The sequence below is a fragment of the Grammomys surdaster genome, unplaced genomic scaffold (assembly GCF_004785775.1).
Source record: "Grammomys surdaster isolate TR1022 unplaced genomic scaffold, NIH_TR_1.0 99, whole genome shotgun sequence".
Classification (NCBI taxonomy): domain Eukaryota; kingdom Metazoa; phylum Chordata; class Mammalia; order Rodentia; family Muridae; genus Grammomys; species Grammomys surdaster.
This window is the reverse complement of record NW_021604578.1, coordinates 17,970,979-17,988,547: the sequence shown is the minus strand read 5'-3', so window position 1 is coordinate 17,988,547 and position 17,569 is coordinate 17,970,979. Positions and strand designations below refer to the sequence as shown.

Sequence of the window (17,569 nt, the reverse complement as noted above, 5' to 3'; positions counted from 1 at the left end):
AGGTCCTCACTCCTCTCCCTTTCCCCAATAAACTCTCTTTATAGCAGATTTGTTGCATGGCATAATTACTCAGGGGCATGCCTTGGCACAGGCCGGCCAGGTAGTCCCCTCACTCTTATATGTCATAACAGTGGGTGCTGGGAAGAGACCTCATATTCTCAGCAAGAACAGTATATGCTCTTAACCACTGTCTCTTCAGGCAACCAGCTTATTTTCTGATTAAGGAAAAGTATTCTCAAAACATTCTCAGCAACCACAGTAATGTTTCAAAACCAGCCAATAAGGAGCACACACAAAACAGTGTAACTGACATTTTAATACATCTGTATAATGATATAATAGTAAAAAAAAAATCAGTACTACTGCATCTGTCTTAAAAGATTAACATTTACAACTGTAGTAAAATAAAGTCTCACAAAGTTAAATGTCTTTAACATTTCATTCTAATGCTAACCTAAACTTTGTTAATATACAAAATGGCAATATCTTACATTAAAGGGGGGGAGGGCTTGCTCTGAAGCACAGGCTGTCTTTGAACTTGACATCCTTCTGCCTCAGCTCTTGAGTGTTAGGATGCTGTGCACATGCTACCATATTTTTTTAATTAATTAATTAACTTATTTATTTAGTATTTGTCCTCTCCTTCCTCCTTTCTTTCTTTTTTTTTTAAATGGAAGTTTTTTGTTTTTTTTTGTTTTTTTAAGATTTATTTATTTATTATATATGAAGCTGTCTTCAGACACACCAGAAGAGGGCATCAGATCTCATTACAGATGGTTGTGAGCCACCATGTGGTTGCTGGGATTTGAACTCAGGACCTCTGGAAGTGCAGTCAGTGCTCTTAACTGCTGAGCCATCTCTCCAGCCCTCCTCCTTTCTTTATTAGTCTTATTTTTATTTGTTTTGTGTTCTGAAACAAGGTCTCACTACAAAAATTAGTCTGCAAGAATATTGCCAGTTTCACTGACAAAAAACAAGCCAGGTCATCAGCAGCCAGAACTTTCCGGGCCTCTACCTGTTCCATTCATGACTTTGGTTTCACTACTTTGTAAAACCCTTTGGACGTTGATTAGTTAACTATTCCAATGGAAGCTGTAGTGAGCAGAAACTGTAACTCTACACAGGGGAAATTACTGGATAGATTCTCCTGAATAGAAACCAAAGGTCATGTTTTTTTGTTTGTTTGTTTTTGGTTTTTGGGTTTTTTGGTTGTTTGTTTGTCTGTTTGTTTTAAATGGTGCTATGGATCAGGCCCTCGTCTATGCCACAAAGGTAAATCCTCAACTGCTGAGCCTTAGCCCCAGCCCACCAATTTCTTTTAAAAAATATTTCTTACAAATTTTTTTCGTTTTAAAAAAATAGCAAAACCATTTTTCATGGATAAAATTTCAGCCAAAATGATTGTTGGTAAGATGAAGTGTGCTAATGAACCCCAGTAATGTGTTCTAAAGTGTGCTAATGAATCCAAGTAAACTGAAAGGCGAGGGACGCTCTCACAACGGACACTCTCACGTGCACAGGGCATGGGCCTTGGGCCATGGGGATCTGCACACAGTGACCCTGATTACAGGCACGGAGGCCGTGAGGGGCCATAACAGGTCGCAGGCAACAGTGAAACACCTCCTTGAGGCTACATGTGCTAAAGGTGAAAAGCACAAGGGCATTATGGGACATGTGGCTTTAGTTAGCTGTTGCTCACTAAGGACTACTTCTTGAGACTCATCCAGTGTAGCTCAGTCATTCCACCAACACATTCACAGCACTCCCCACACGAATGTGGTGCTTCTGTAGCGGCAGGCTCTGTTCTGGATGCTTGAGAAATAAGGATGAACACATATAGTCTCATAACTATGAGGTAGGTATCATTTTACAGGAGAAACAGGCACAGAGGACTGATCAACTTGCCCAAGATCACAGAGTGTGACAACTGATTTGGCTTCAAGTCCTTGTTAATGAGAGACATTAAACTGTGAACATATCTGAATACACTGTCTCTCCCATCTCAGTGGAGGCCCTTTGTGGGTTTGAAACTGTTTTGAAATGTTTGAGTAAAATCACACTGTTTTACCTAGGATGTGTTTAAACCAAGCAGAAGATGACCCGGAAGTGCCTGCTTCTTACTCAGGAGACCAACACACAAAGGCAGCTGACTAAACAGTGTCTAGGAATAACCTTGCGTATCCCAATTCATCACTTTATCGTATTCTTGAATTCTTTGTTTTATGTGAGAAAGTTTGTTCTTGAGGTAATCACAACGCTCCTTTTTTTCCAGAAATGAAGGGTCCTAGGAAAGAAACAGTCGTCACTCAGTAACGCTTTCCTCAGTGGTTAATACAAACACATCATCAAAGAAAACAGCTGACACAGCAGGATTGCCCAGAGCTACAACCTGCACAATTAGAACAGCTGTGCCTTCTCCTTTCAACGCAAAATACCCTGTTTTAGGTTCACAGCAAAACCAAGGGGAATACACAGAGTAGGGGTACCTTTAGGAGTCAAAATACATGAAAAGGTAAGCGTAGGAAATGTGAATGAATGTCTCTCCCATGTTTTTTCCAACTCCACCCTTCACGGAATCTCAGGATCAGCAGGGAATCGATAGAGAGACATTTAATAATTTAGCTTAAAACAGACTGGAAGTCTATCGGTTATGCCAGGACAAGGTGTACCAGGACAAGGACACATTGACACAGAAAATTATTTTACTCACATTCTTTTTTTTCCTAAACTCTTCATGAATTCTTGAAATTCTCTCATGTTCCTAAAAGTAATATATCTTTATTAGTTAAAATTGTATTATACAAAAATGTATTATACCCAAATTATGTTTCAAAACATATTGGGAATTGGAACAGAAAACTATTTTGCCAAGTATGGCAGCATCTGCTTGTAATTCTGGTATGGGGGTAGGGTGAGGTGGAGTAGGCCCACCCCCCCAATCTCCCCCCTATGAATTCCCAATCTGTCTGGGCTACAGAGAGAGACCCTGCCTCAAAAACAAAGCTTTCTATTTTTTGCCCAAAGCTAGACAGAAAATAGTTGCACAAAAATATAGTTCACTGGACAAATGTCTACACATTAACTACCTACCAGGTGCTGGTCTCTGGGAGTGTGACAAGCAGCCGTGTGACCCTGGGTTAGCCATTTGTCCTAGCATTCTTTTTCCCTGAAAATAATATCCACAACCACCCCTAATGGTCAACAGGAGAGTCACTTATTTGCAATGATTCTCATAAAGAACTTGGTGCGTAAAGACCACGGCACGGGGTGTGACCACCCTCTCCATCCTCCTTATACAGCTCCTCCTGGTGAATTAGGTGTAAAGGGTTGGGGCTATTCAATACTCAGCGATTCCTGAGAACAGCTAATACAAGGCTCCTTCTAATTTTATTATAAACTTTATAATGAATAGAAGATGTGTAAGGAGGTTGACTCTCCAGTAAGACAGATGTCTGTGGGAATCTTTCCATTTCTCCATGAATGCCTTGTTTTTCCTCACACGACTTCTTGTGAGACAAGATCTCACGCTGTTCCCTTGGCCTAGAACTCATGGGCCCAGCAGCTTCTCCTGCTTAGCTCCCAAGCAGCTAGGAGTGCAGGCTTGTGCCACCACACGCAGCTCTTCTCACACACCTCTGAAGACCTCTAAACTTGGCTACCCTTTTGGACCTGTGGATCTTGTTTTCCATACAGTGATAACTGACATGCTATTTCAGTGTTGGCTGGCTCTCTCCTGCTTCCTGGATTGGGTGTTTCTTAGTTAACACTATTCCACTGCTTCAGAGTTGGGGAAATGCCATTTCTGTATACATATTTATCTTAGATAACTCATAATCAAGCGATTTAAGTGTACATTATACATACATAATAAAAAAAAGACCCCCCCCCCGGCCGGGCGGTGGTGGCACACGCCTTTAATCCCAGCACTTGGGAGGCAGAGGCAGGCGGATTTCTGAGTTCGAGAGTTCGAGGCTAGCCTGGTCTACAGAGTTCCAGGACAGCCAGGGATACACAGAGAAACCCTGTCTCGAAAAACCAAAAAAAAAAAAAAAAGAGACCCCCTAATTAATGTAGGTTCTCAGAAGAAAAATCTGTTTGTGTATTGAAATACATAAATTCTTGTAAACATTTTAAAAAATTCTGCATGAGGGACCAGCTAGGTGGCTCCGTTGTTTTTGTTTGTTTTTGAGACAGGGTCTCAACACGTAGTGCTCACTGGCCTGGAACTCAATATGTAGATCAAGCAGGTCAGGAACTCAGACATCTGCCAGCCTCTGCCTCCTGAGTGTTGAGACTAAAGGCCTGTGGCATCCATGGCTGGTCAGCCTGACTCATTTTCTTTCTTTCTTTTTTTTTTTTTAAGCTTCTTTTGAGACAAGGTTACTCTGTGTAGCCCTGGTTATCCTGGAACTTGCTCTGTACACCAGGCTGGCCTTGAATTCAAGAGATTCATCTGCCTCTACTTCCCCAGTGCTGGAATTAAAGGTGTGCACCTCCACTGCCAGGTTTACTCCCCCTCATCTTTAAAAGAATGTTTCAGAGAAAACTTCCTCTCGTCCCCATAATTACTGTCTCCGCTGCGGCTTTTCTCTTTGCTTTAGCCCTGGTGGTGACTCAGATGTGGCCATTGAGGGGCTTAGCTCTGCTCTAGGCCTTCCCCACAGAACTCTCCTCACTTTGGGACTGAGATGGGTGGGACTGCACTGTCCCACAACTGTCCCTCCTGGGGTTATTCTACTCTGAGTGGGCCATTTGTCTCCTTTAATACTCTGGCACTATATATCTTTGGCAAATTGTATTTGACTTAAATAAGAAAATAAAATGTTTAATAACCGAAGGTTGTGCTGAGGGTGACAGAGTTCTGTCAACTGTACTCGAGACCTGAGTTTGATCCCTAGCACTAGAAAAAAAACACAAAAAGACAGTAGTAATGTTAAAAGACATTACGTTATATAATTTGTTAGTTTTTCTTTTTTCCTTTCGTAGCTCTGGGATCGACCCTAAGGCCTTCTGCATACACTGTTCTAACAGGAGTGGAGATGCTGCTTAGCTAGCTACCTCAAGGAGCCCAAACACATTCCCAGACAGCAGAGACAGGCGTCGGGGAATCCTGAGACCACGGGCATTTACTCCTCCTCTCGGCAGCTGTGGACACTGACCTGACGGTTTTCAGAATGATGTGGCAGCCTGCTCATCACCGCGTCCAGCTCGTCAAACTTCCTCAGGATGGCCTGCACTTCCGCAGACAGCTCTTTGTACTCTGAAAACTGGTCTTGGAACACAGCCTTATAGCGTTCTCGATCGTCATCTGTCTGAATCACAGGATATTTTCTGAGGGAAAAAACAGCAAACCAGCGTGACAACCTTACACTGCAGGAGCTCAGAGCCTGGGTTCTAGCCACAGAGCAGGAAACACTGTAACTTTCACTAAAACAAGCAGAACAGGTAAGACTGGTCAGCTTACTGCTCCCTGACCAGACCTGGGTACCATTCTTATTTTCCAACGTGTTACCCTGGATAACAAACTCAAAGATGAATCCCAAAAGAGACAGACTCACGCCACGTAATCAGGCATTACGATGGGCTTAGGAATGTGGCCAGGAGGGATGTGTCCACTCAGAAGCTCAGGAGTCATTTTTGTTGTTGTTTTCGACTCTTTGAAATTAACTTCTTGGTCTCTCTGTGGGTCACTGGTGGCCACTTCACACTGTAGGAGAAGAGGAAAAGGACTGGTGTGAACAAGGGGGCGGGGAGAAAGTCCACCCCAGAGAGTAGGAGGAAATTAGAGGGAGTAAGAAGGAAAAGAAAAACAATGATCACTTAGATTTCTATACACACAAAGGCTGACTGAGTCAGTCAGAAGAAGCCAGAAGGGGGAGGGGATGAGCCACACTGATGCATTATCTGAAAGAAAGCAAAGAATCCGTGCTGAAAGCCTCTTTCTGCAAGGTGTGGTGGTACACACCTGTCTCAGCACACAGGAGACTGGTTGGAGGACCTGTTGGAAGCTAGCCTAGGCTACATAGCAAGATCCTGTTTCATAAAATTTCAAATAAGACAACAATACTCCAGAAAAAAAGCATTTCCAATGTCAGTCTTTAAGAGGAGCTTGCACAGGAGGACCAGTCAGAGGATAGGGAGGACTCGGGGTATGAATGTTCTCAAGCTGCAGGCTTGAGGCTCAGCAAAGCCTACAGGCGTGAGACTGGTGGACTACAGCCACACCCTTCAATAAAAATATTACATATTCAGGAAAGAGAAAAGATAGGGATAGGCTTTAAACAAAGCCAGAAGGGACAGAGGAATCGTCTAGAATAAGCAGTCAGTCAAAGGCAGGTCAGCATTCAATTGCACTGCAGCCAGAACATAAGCCAAGGTTTGCAGATGCCAGAAGAAGGGTTCAGAAAGGTAAAGTAAACCCTCAAAGGTCACACATCAAGTAACCAGAAGAAAAAAAAAACACAATTAAACTCTAAGTATTTAAATTTTGTGATGCTGGAGACTGAACCCAGAGTTTCTGAACATGCCAGACAAGTGTCCAACCAATGTACTACACTGTAACACAAGTCCACTGATACTTTAAATTAGTGTACCTCAACCTGAGAGTCTTAATCCATTTGTGTGTGTGCGTGTGTGTGTGCGTGTGTGTGTGTGCGCGTGTGAATGAATGACTTTTTCACAGGGCTCACCTGAGACCATCGGAAAACACAGATATTTACAATTCATTACAGTAGTAAAGTCATGGTTATGAAGTAGCAACAAAAATAACTTTATGGTTGGGGGGGTCACATAAAATGAGGAACTGTATTAAAGGGTCAAAACATTAGGAAGGTTGAGAACACTGCTTTAAATGAATAATATGCAGAAACCTGTTTACTTAAGTATATATTGTTTAAGTGCTAAACTGTCCTGAACTTCCAGAAGCATGCTAGAAACAAGCCTGGTGAATGGGGCTGGTAGTGCCAACCACACCCAGAGGAGACATGGCTGTTCTCTGATGCAGAAGCATCTTTCTCCTCTACTAGTCCCTTAAACCTACAAAAAAAGAACAACAACCAAAAAAAGTGCAGAAATGCAGTGGTTTTGAACCTTGCCCTCTGTTGCTATGGCAACTTTTAAAACTCTCTTGTTTTCCCACTTCCCTGCTCTGGGACTGGTCTTTGAGGTTTGGTTTAACATTAGCTCACTGTCAAGGCCACCAGCGATGACCTCACCAGAGAGCATAGGCCTGGTTAGTGGGGGGTTTAACTAGCCCAGAGAAAGGGATCTGGAAAGGAGAAGTTCCAAGCCAAGCTAGATGGGAGATCATATCACAGCTGCTAGCAAGGCAAGAAAACCCAAGTGGAGACAGAATAAGGAAACAGACAAGGATGTCTTGCTGATGAGGCTGGAATGTGAATGGCCCCATGGCTCATGTGTTTGAATACTTGGTCCCCAGTTTGGTGGCACTGCCTGGGAAGGATGAGGAGGTGTGGCTTTGCTAGAGGAGGTGTGTCACTGGGGGCGGGCTTTGAGGCTTCAAGTGCCCGTGTCATTCCCAGAGTTTCTCTTTCTCTCTGCCTCCTGCTTCCTGCCAGGCCTTTGCTCAGCTATCATGGACTCTAACTCTCTTGTGGAAGCCCCAAATTAAATTTTTTCTTTACAAGTTGCCATGGTCACAGTGTTTATCCCAGCAATTGAGAAGTAACTGAGACACTTGGGGAATTTGGTTTTTGAGGACCATAGTTATTCTGCTGTGCTCTCTGATGTAAGCATGTTGTTCCTCATACCGCAACCCTGAACGCGATTCCAGGGCTTAAACAGTAGAGGAAGTTTGGTTTGGGGTGGGGGTGTGGTTGTTTGTTTTTTTTTTTTTTTTTTTTTTTTTGCTTGTTTGTTTTCTGTTTTTCAAGATAGGGTTGTTCTGCGTAGCCCTGGCCATCCTGGAACTCAGAGCTCCAAATTAGAGGTGAGCACACCACCACCACCTGGCTTAGAAGAAGTATTCTGATTGAACAAATGGATTTTGATTTCAAGGTGCCTCTGTTTAGCACTGAACTATCTGACACTCGAGACTTCTGTGTACCTGCTCAGGAAGGCTCTCCAGCATGGATTGTTCTAGAGCTTCCCAACAGCCCTTAGGCAAATAGTACCCATGTCCTGGTCAAAGGCCCAGGCAGACACACTGGATAGTAAAGTCTATAATTAATTACATTTCTAGGTAAAATAAATAAATAAATAAATAAATAAATAAATAAATAAATAAATAAAAAAAACATCAGGCAAATACTACTCATTTTATTTGTTTGCTTGTTTTAGAGACAGGGTTTCACTCTATCTGGTCTGAAATTCACTATGTAGCCTGGAATGGCCCCAAACTCACGGCAATCGTCTTGCCTCAGCCTTCTGAGTATGGAATTACAGGTTTGCGCCACCACGCCTGGCTCAAGTACCAGGCATCCTCATTACTTGCTCAGAGCTACTGCTCTGTTCATATGGGAAGAAAGCTTTAAGACAGCGTGAGGTTGGGCCCCAGCTCTGGGACAAGCCACACTTTCCTGGTGACAAGCACATATGAAAGAGACAGAAAGGCCACAGAGCCAAGGTTTAACATGGCCTCTTTCCTGTCTCTTAACTGAAACGTGTTCTGGAGTTTATCTGAAACAAATACTGGAAATGCTCTGTTTGATCCAAGACAAAGGAATTAAACATGGAGACAAAGTGGCACTACGGAATTTACTATGCTTTCCAAACTCAAAGTGGGCTAGGTGGACTTTCTGTGGATTAGAAGCACAGAGAGCTGACCTGTGCCCAGTGCATGTCTGTGCAAGTTCTGACATTCCCTGAGTGTACACACAGGCCTGACCCAAAGCCACTCTAGCATCCTCAATTCCCAGATAGGATTCTGATTCCCACCAGCTCAGCTGTTAGATACCAAGATGCTTACACTCTAGCACAGCCTGATAATGTAAATGGCCTTACAGTCTTTACAATTCCATTGACGTATTTAGGGTGGAGGGGCACACGTGCCACAATGTGCAGGGGCCAGTTCTCTCCTTCTACCATGTAGCTCCTTGGACCAAACTCAAGTCCTCAGGAAAAGCAGCAAATGAGCCATCCAGGCCCAAGAAGGCCCATTTCCATACGCTAGCTAGCTGATGTGTTTGCATCATAAAGTTTGAGAACCCCAAACTTAATGAACATTTGCACTGCTTATGGAATATAATCTCAGGGAAATTAATCTGCCCAATTTAAAAAACAAAAAAAACAAAAACCTGGGCTGGAGAGATGATGGCTCAGTGGTTAAGAGCACTGACTGCTCTTCCAGAGGTCCTGAGTTCAATTCCCAGTGACCACACGGTGGCTCACAACCCTCTGTAATGGGATCCGATGCCTTCTTCTGGTGTGTGTCGGAAGACAGCTACAGTGTACTCATATAAATACAATAAATAAATAAATATTTTTTTAAAAAAACCTGCCCAGAGGTATGCCTTTATTAGAATTTATTGCTATAACTGATCTTATTTTATGTCTATATATCATTTTGTTAAAAAAAATTATCTCAGGGATGGAGAGATGGCTTAGTGAGGAAGAGCATATCTTGTTCCTGCAGAGGAGCTGGGTCCAGTTCCCAGCACCCATGTCAGGGGGCCACCAACCACCTGCCACTCCACTTCCCCAAGATCTGACACCCCTTAAGGCCACAGAGGGGACTCTCACACACATGGCATGGGTATGCCATTTCACACACATAAAAATAAATCTTGAGGCTGGAAAGATGGCCCCGAAATTAAGAGCACTGGCTGCTTTTTCAGAGAACTCAGGTTCCATTCCCAGCACCCACATGGGCATTCACAACTGTCTCTAACTCCAGCTCCAGGGGATCTGACCCCCTTTTCTGTCACCCATGAGCATGTATGCATGCATGTGGCACACAGCTATATATGCAGGCAAAACACCCATCACATAAAACAAATACATCTTTTAAAAAGATTTAGACAGTTGTGAAGGTGTACACTTTTAATCCCAGCACTCAAGAGGCAGAGACAAGTTGATCTCTGAGAGTTCAAGGTCAGCCAGGGCTATACAGTAGTGAAACCCTATCTCCAAAAAAAAAAGAAGAAAAAAAAAAGAAAAAGAAAAAAAAGTACGTGCTTCTAAAAAATCATATTCTCAAAAAAAATCAAATCATGATTCAAAAATTATAAGATATAAACATAGGTTCAGCCTACGATACAGCTCAGTTGATGGACAGGAAATGCAAGTTCAGGAAAGATAAGTAATTTCCACAGGACCAAAGGGCAAGAAGGGAACGGCACTGATGTCCTGATTCAGAGCAGTACAATTGTATAGTTTATCTCTTCTCAACGGTTCACAATCTCTCCCAAGCCACTCTGCCAAACCATCCCTGATAGGACTCAGGGAGAAAAATCATACCCACAAAAAAGCTGGTGTTTTAGAACTTTCCATCAGGTTTCTCATTGGTTAAGTTCAATTAATTAATGGGAGTCTCTCTTAGAATATACCTAAGCTTTTTCTACAGTGATCCATCTCCAGGGAGAGAGGTCTTTAAAAAGGTGTGTTCTGGCTTCAGCTTCCGTATTTCAGAAGGTGTCAGGAAAACTGTAGATCAAATAATTTCCAAAGTAAGGATGGGCATTTCAGCTAGGCATGGAGGCATACACCTTTAGTCCTAGCACTTGGGAGGCAGAGGCAGGCAGTGTTCCAAGACAGCCAGGGATACACAGAGAAAGCCTGTGTGGGGGTGGGTTGGGGGTGGGGGTAACAGAAAAAGATTGGGCAGTTTATATTCTACCATTATTCATATTCCAGGACCTCTCAGAATAAAGGACCTGGAAATACAGCCTGGACATGCTGTCTGGCCAGTCTGACAGAGGACCCCTAGAGCTCTCTAGTAGATCTTACTAGCCCTGCCCCACCTGAATGTTCCATCAAGCAGGAACGCTGACTGCTGACTGGTCATCAAGGGCCGCTTTCTCCAGCATCTTCCTGGTTTCTTAGGTTGATTCTACTCTACATGAATTTTATTGGTAAATCCCACTGCCTCAGGGGGAATAACCAGGAACCCATACATCCTACCCTGGGCAAGCATAATTGCTACCACTACAGCACTGCCCAGTAAGATGGCCCTGTGCAGACCAGTACCAGGAAATGAGTAGTTGCAAAGTGGACCCCTTAAAACATCCCCAAAGATGACTGACAAGTGACTGATAGGTGAATGGATGGATTTCATTCATGGGGACTGAACCCAGGGCTTCACACACATTAGGCAGGCAAGCATTCTACCACTGACCCACACATCGAGTACTTGAGGATATTTTGAACATACTTCCAAACGTTAGCATTCTGCATAATTTTGATTCTAGATTTTGATATTATCTCTTAATGAGTGTTACCATTTATAAAATTGATTTCCCTTGTGAGATGGTGTGTGTCTGTGTACATGTGCACACACACACACACACATACACACTTAAGTTTCTGCCCTGACTTCTTCCTCAATGGTGGCTCAGATGTGGATGTGCAAGTGAAACAAACCCTTCCCTCCCCAGCTTGCTGATGGTCATGGTGTCTAATCTCAGCAGTAGAAACTCTAAGACAATGACCTTGAACTTGGGATTCTCTGGCTTTTACCTTCCACATGCTGGGCTTACAGCCACTGGCCGCTATACCCAGTTTGTGTAGGGAGGGAATCCAGGGTTTTGTGCATGCTAGACAAGCACTAACTGAGCTACAGCCCAGCCTTAGGAAGAATGACTTCCATTGAAGAAACTTAGCCAGGCATAGTTAGTAAGCCAAGAGTTCTGTACCACAGGAGGCAGAAGCAGGAGCAACGTGCACACAACAAGAATTTATCTCAAATAAACAAGCATATGAGGAAGACTAACCATGTTCACTTACAAAAAAAAAGTTCATGTAAGAAAATGAAAGGGGGTTCTAGGGAAGACTGCCTAATTGGGTCCTTTTAGTAATGGAAAAAATCTGAAAGTCAGAGCTGGAGAGATGGCTCAGTGGTTAAGAGCATTGGTTGTTCTTTCAGGGGACTAGGGTTGAAGTTCCAGCACACATAAGGCAGCTCACAACAGCTCTAGAACTCCTGCTCCAGGGGACCTGACGTCCTCACACAGACATACTTGCAGGCAAAAATGCCAATGTACATAAAATAGCAATATAAAAAAAAAAAGCTGAAAGCCCTCATCTGAGCTCAAAATCATGCTTACACACATGGTTGATTCTACTGTCAAATAAGTGTTTAGCAAGTCTGCAGAGACAGTATAAGTTAACAGTGCTCTTACCATTCTCCTTTTTGATGACAACGATGGGTCATTTATCTGGAATAACAACAGAAGAGTTAAAATGATTTCACGGGGATGAAGAGACAGCTCGGCAGACTATAGTACTTAACTGTTTTTGTAGACAACTGCCTGTAACATCCACATCAGGAGATCCTATGCCCTCTTCTGGCCACTTTGGGCACTGCACACACAAGTACACACAAGTACACATTACATACACAGACAACGCACATACACATAAGTAAAACTAGAAGCTACTTTGAAAAGGTTCCCATCCATTTGCACTCAAGCCCAATCACAGTTCCCAGAGGTTGATCCTCTCCTGATGTTTGCTCTCCACACTTGTTTGCCCATACTTCTCTGGGCCAATGAGAAACCAAAGGACAGCAAGAACCAGAGGACAGTATTATAGGCTAATAATTACAATCATGTTACTGTAGTAGACCTTTGACATTTAAATAATTAAAAAATATCATTAAACTAGCATGAACATTATGAAGAATGGTAAAAGTCTCCCTATTTTGGATCTCAGGTATTAGAATTTAAAATTCTTAGCCAGGATGGTAACACACACCCGTAACACCAGCACTTGAAAGGCCGAGGCAAAAGGATCTTATGAATCAAGGCCGGGTTGATACCCAGTATCAGGCCAGCCAGGGTTACACAGCAAAATCTTTTCTCAAAAACCAAAATGAAGAGAAAACAACTTAGGATTCTTCAGTTTCTACATAGACTTAGATTTATGAAATATGCTTGTGGTGAGTGCTGAGGTACATTTTTAGAAGTAACTTGAGTATATGTAGAATTCTAGAAAGACAAGTATATTTTGTGGCAATAGAGCATGATTCTCACAAGAACATGAGATGTTCTATTAACACATTGTTATAAAAAAAACATTTGCAGGGCCAGGCGTGGTGGAGCACAACCATCATCCCAGCCGAGGCAGGGGCAGGGGCAGGGGAAGGGGGAGGGGGAGGGGCAGGGACAGGGGGAAGGGCAGGGGCAGGGGCAGGGGGAGGGGCAGGGGCAGGGGCAGGGGCAGGGGCAGGGACAGGGGCAGGGGCAGGGGCAGGGACAGGCGGAGGGGCAGGGGCAGGGGCAGGGGGAAGGGCAGGGGCAGGGGCAGGGGCAAGGGCAGGGGCAGGGACAGGGGGAGGGGCAGGGGCAGGGGCAGGGGCAGGGGCAAGGGCAGGCGGCTCTTGATGAGGTCCTGCCCTACATAGGGAGCCCCAGGCCAGTGGAGGCTATACAGTACAAACAATACACAGTACAGCTGGGGCTACGGAGGAATAGGAGGTTCTAGTGAAATATCAACTTATATCAGAGCATGAACGCAGTGCACCATGCCTCGTGTTTGCTACTGTCAAACTCATATATCATTTTAGATGAGAATTTTTACGTGATTAGTGTTTACATAATGGTAATATTTAGGTCTTACCATCATTTTTTTCCTCTATATTATTCTCATTGCTTATTATTTTCATTGTTATTTTTGGCTAGTAAAATCCAAGAAAGAGAAAACAATGCAGTATTTTCTTATTTTGGAATTTACACCTCTCCAGAACAACAATGAGCCATCGTTGTTCCAAATAAGCTTCACGCTCACCACGACTCAGTCATTTGATGTTTGGGTTTAATGCAAACACGGTCACCAAATTCTTTTCTGGTTTTGCTTTTTGAGACAGGGACCAAGGCTGGCCTCAAACTACATAGCTCAGGCTGGACTTGAACTCACGATCTTCCTGCTTCACCTTCCCAAGGGCAGAGGTTACAGGTGTAAGCCACTATTCCCATTAGCCAAACTCCTTCGCATGTGTACATGTGTGTGCATCTGTGTGTACATGTGTGTATCTGTGTGTACATGTGTGCATCTGTGTATACATGTGTGTGCATCTGTGTGTATATGTGTGCATCTGTGTGTACATGTGTGTGGATCTGTTGAGGTTGGTTCCTAAGCCCCACATTATACATGTGGAGGTCAGAGGGCAACCGAGGGTGTTAGTCCTCAGGTGCCTGCCACTGTTTGGGGGAGGAGGGGCTTCCACTGGCTAGCTTCAGGGCATCCTCCTGTCTCCACCTTGCATGTCCCAGCACCAGGAGTACAGGCGCATGCCAACGTTTTTGTTTTTTTTTTACTTCTTAAAGGGACCTAGTGACTTATTACTCAGGTTCTCATGCGTGACTGAGCCACCCAGCTCCACAGTCTTACCTAGGGTTATTTAAAGAGGAAAAAAAATAAAATGTAGTACTTAAATGCATACATCTCTCCTCTAAGTGAAATATTTCATGGGTTTTTATCTTAGGAAAGAATCAAAGCTGTTCCTGAACTTGCTTTGGTGATGAAACAATCTGTTATTTATGTTTTTTATGTATTGTATATATTATTGTGTATATATTGTATATACATAAGATACATTATATAATTTATGTTACTATCATTCACCCAAACTCAGTGGCCATGTCCTTCTCTGCATCAGTCAGCCACCACAACGCACTTAGTTAACAAGCTACTGTGATGTGGCATCTCTCTGCAAAAACAAGCAGTCCAGCAGAGTGGCTTATCCCAGTCAAAGTGAGTCACTGAGAACTGCGAAAGGCCTTCTGAAATTCAGCTCATTTAAATACAGATACAGATATAGAATGACTCTGACAAAGCTTTGAGGATGACGCATTTTTAAGAGTCATAGAAAAGCAAAGCGAAGCCAAACAAAGGTATTGAGGAAGCCCCGTACCTCCTGCTGTTCCATGAACTCCCGATGTTTCCGAGCTGCTTCGTGTCTCCACAGCTTTAGGCAGACCAGGGCGCTGACGAGATAAACTATCATGGTGACAAACAGGAAGATCATTGCAGCGATCTGACCTCCTTCTACCCGGCAGAACATCGCATTCATTGGCGTATTAAATAACGGGTAGTAGCAGAGTCCACCTCGGTTGGTATCATTTACGTAGACTATGGCTGCAGCCATGTACAGGATAAACAAGGCAACATTAACCCCAAACTCAGTCAGGGGCCACCAGTTAGAGTCCAAAAGAATGGTGCGGTAATACATGGACATGCCAAGCACCAGAATAATGATAGTGGCGATCCAAGCCAATCCGGCCACCACGAGTACAAAAGGGGTCTTGGGGCCACTGTAGTAATAACCCCCATACGTATTGCCGAGGCTGCCCAGACCTCCCATGCCATACGACTGTGTATAGCCAAATAAGTTGTACCACTCATTGTCCTTGTGGATATAAGCTGTGACACACGCAAAGACGCCAGCCCCCAGAAGCAGTTCCACCACACCCAGAATTCTCAGCAGGCCTGCCCACGACTTCATGTAGGCGTACCGCAGATTGTATTCCTCTACCTTCTCACTGTACGTCCGCGCAGTCTGTGTGCGCCGGTCTAAGGATGCATAGGGGTCGTGGGGAAACATGGCGTCTGCCTCTTGCTGGGAATTAAAGGTGCCCTGTGACCCTCCGGAAGGATCTTTGTAAGAGTTGGGTGGGTGGTGGTTTGTTCTTCCTGGAGAGGCTGGAGGTGAACACTCCACGCCATCGGAGATGTATCTGATATCTGACACGGGCTTATCCCATCCTGGGTCCTTTCTCTTCCCTCTGAAGAAGTTCTTCCAGGAGTCGGGAACAAAGCGTCTTACCGGCTTGAGGTCTGGTGCCACAGCAGGTTCCTCTGTGTCACTTGAGTAGAAGCTGGGGCCAAATGGTGGCTGTAAGGGGAGAGGGGGAGGAGGCAGAGGATCTGCGCTCACAGCCAGCTCACTGCTGTGAAGAGACTGGAGAGTTCTTACGGTACCATCTGGACAAGGCGTGTCCCTTGGAACCTCACTATAGCCCCTGTCCCGAATCCTGGACCTTCCATCACTTGACGACATTTGTGATTTTCACACCTGTAGCCAAAATTGAAGGTATCATTTATACTTAGTTACTTTATCCTTCATAAATAAAATCCAGTTATTTTATTCACTTAGTTACAAAATGTATTCAGGTGGCAAACATGATTATATCCAGGTTTTATTGTATATAGAATGATATATATTTATCATATATGTAACATATATAAAATGATATTTTAAATGCATGTGACACTTAGATTATCCAGAAATATACTTAAGTATTCTATGACATTTTTAGTGCAGCTTTAAATATTAGTTTTGGACTTTACATAATAAAGCATTTAAGTTTAATTTATGTACAACTCCTATAGACAAAATATAAAAACAAAACAAAAGCTTGAGCAATACAGAATGTTAATATATTCCCAAGTACAGTCTTGTCTTTAAACATCTGAATCAAAATATTTAAGAGTCTGAGCATACCACAATTTAATGGCTCAGCAAATACTCTTCATTTTCATGAGCCCATTCTTTGCTTTGGAATGGCTAAGGGGCCATTAAAGCAGTCTTAAAACCCAACAAGCAGGAGGCCTTTCCCTTCCTAATCAAAAAATTAGCTAAGGAATTAGAACTCTGGCTCAGAGGTTAAGAGGCTGCTCTTCTGAAGGAACTGGGGTTGACTCTCGGTACCCACATGGGGGGGCTCACAGGTGGCTATAACCAGAGTCCCCAGGGTCTGACGCCTTCCCCTGGCCTCCAGGGCACTGCATCTATGTGGTGCACTGATATATATGCAAGCAAAACATTCATACACACAAAAGAAAACAAACAGTGTGGAGGGCTTGCTTCTTTCCTCCTAAAATATTAACAGCTGGCACTGTTAGACTTAGAAATTGAGCTCTCAGAGGTAAACACATCACAGGCTGTGGTTCCCTGGAACCAGTGTAAAACAGCAGCGGCACCAACTATGAATGTCACTGCTCCCAGAGCAATTATCTAAAGGCAATTTGCTGTTGTCATGGACAACTAAAGCATCTTAGGATTAGAATAATTGGAATGTAACATACCTGAAAAAATTGACAAAAATACACTTTGACTAAGTCTATTGCCTTCCTTGATGAAAGCAATGACCTAAATATGTACACAATTAAAACAAACAAACAAACAAACAAACAAACGCCACTTGCTGATGTACCTCTAAGTTAGAAGCACACTGACTTTGGCCCTTCAACTTGTTTATGCCTTTTTATCAGATATTCAAGTAGACATACACTTGAAATTAGGACAAATTTAAATGGGCGCTCTTACCGTTATGGTGGTGAACAATTTGGAAATCCTAAGGCATAATTTTACTTGTAAGCTAGAGACTCATTAGTCAACAAAGATTACCTGATTAGTCAACAAAGATTACCTGATTAGTCAACAAAGATTACC

The 17,569-nt window shown here is 43.4% G+C and overlaps 1 protein-coding gene across 2 annotated transcripts in view; it reads right to left on the bottom strand.

Moving 5' to 3' along the window:
- Nucleotides 1-859: 859 nt before the first annotated feature.
- The window catches only part of Marveld2 (MARVEL domain containing 2), a 19,651-nt gene continuing 2,941 nt past the window's right edge, over nt 860-17,569 (bottom strand). For both annotated transcript variants that reach the window (XM_028784090.1, XM_028784086.1), the window contains exons 2-7: nt 15,029-16,189; nt 12,297-12,332; nt 5,559-5,707; nt 5,160-5,331; nt 2,711-2,761; nt 860-2,284 (exon numbers count right to left, since the gene is read on the bottom strand). In XM_028784090.1, coding sequence (XP_028639923.1) covers nt 2,162-2,284; nt 2,711-2,761; nt 5,160-5,331; nt 5,559-5,707; nt 12,297-12,332; nt 15,029-16,174 — 1,677 coding nt within the window. In that variant the 5' untranslated portion in view covers nt 16,175-16,189 and the 3' untranslated portion in view covers nt 860-2,161. The remainder of the gene's footprint in view (nt 2,285-2,710; nt 2,762-5,159; nt 5,332-5,558; nt 5,708-12,296; nt 12,333-15,028; nt 16,190-17,569) is intronic.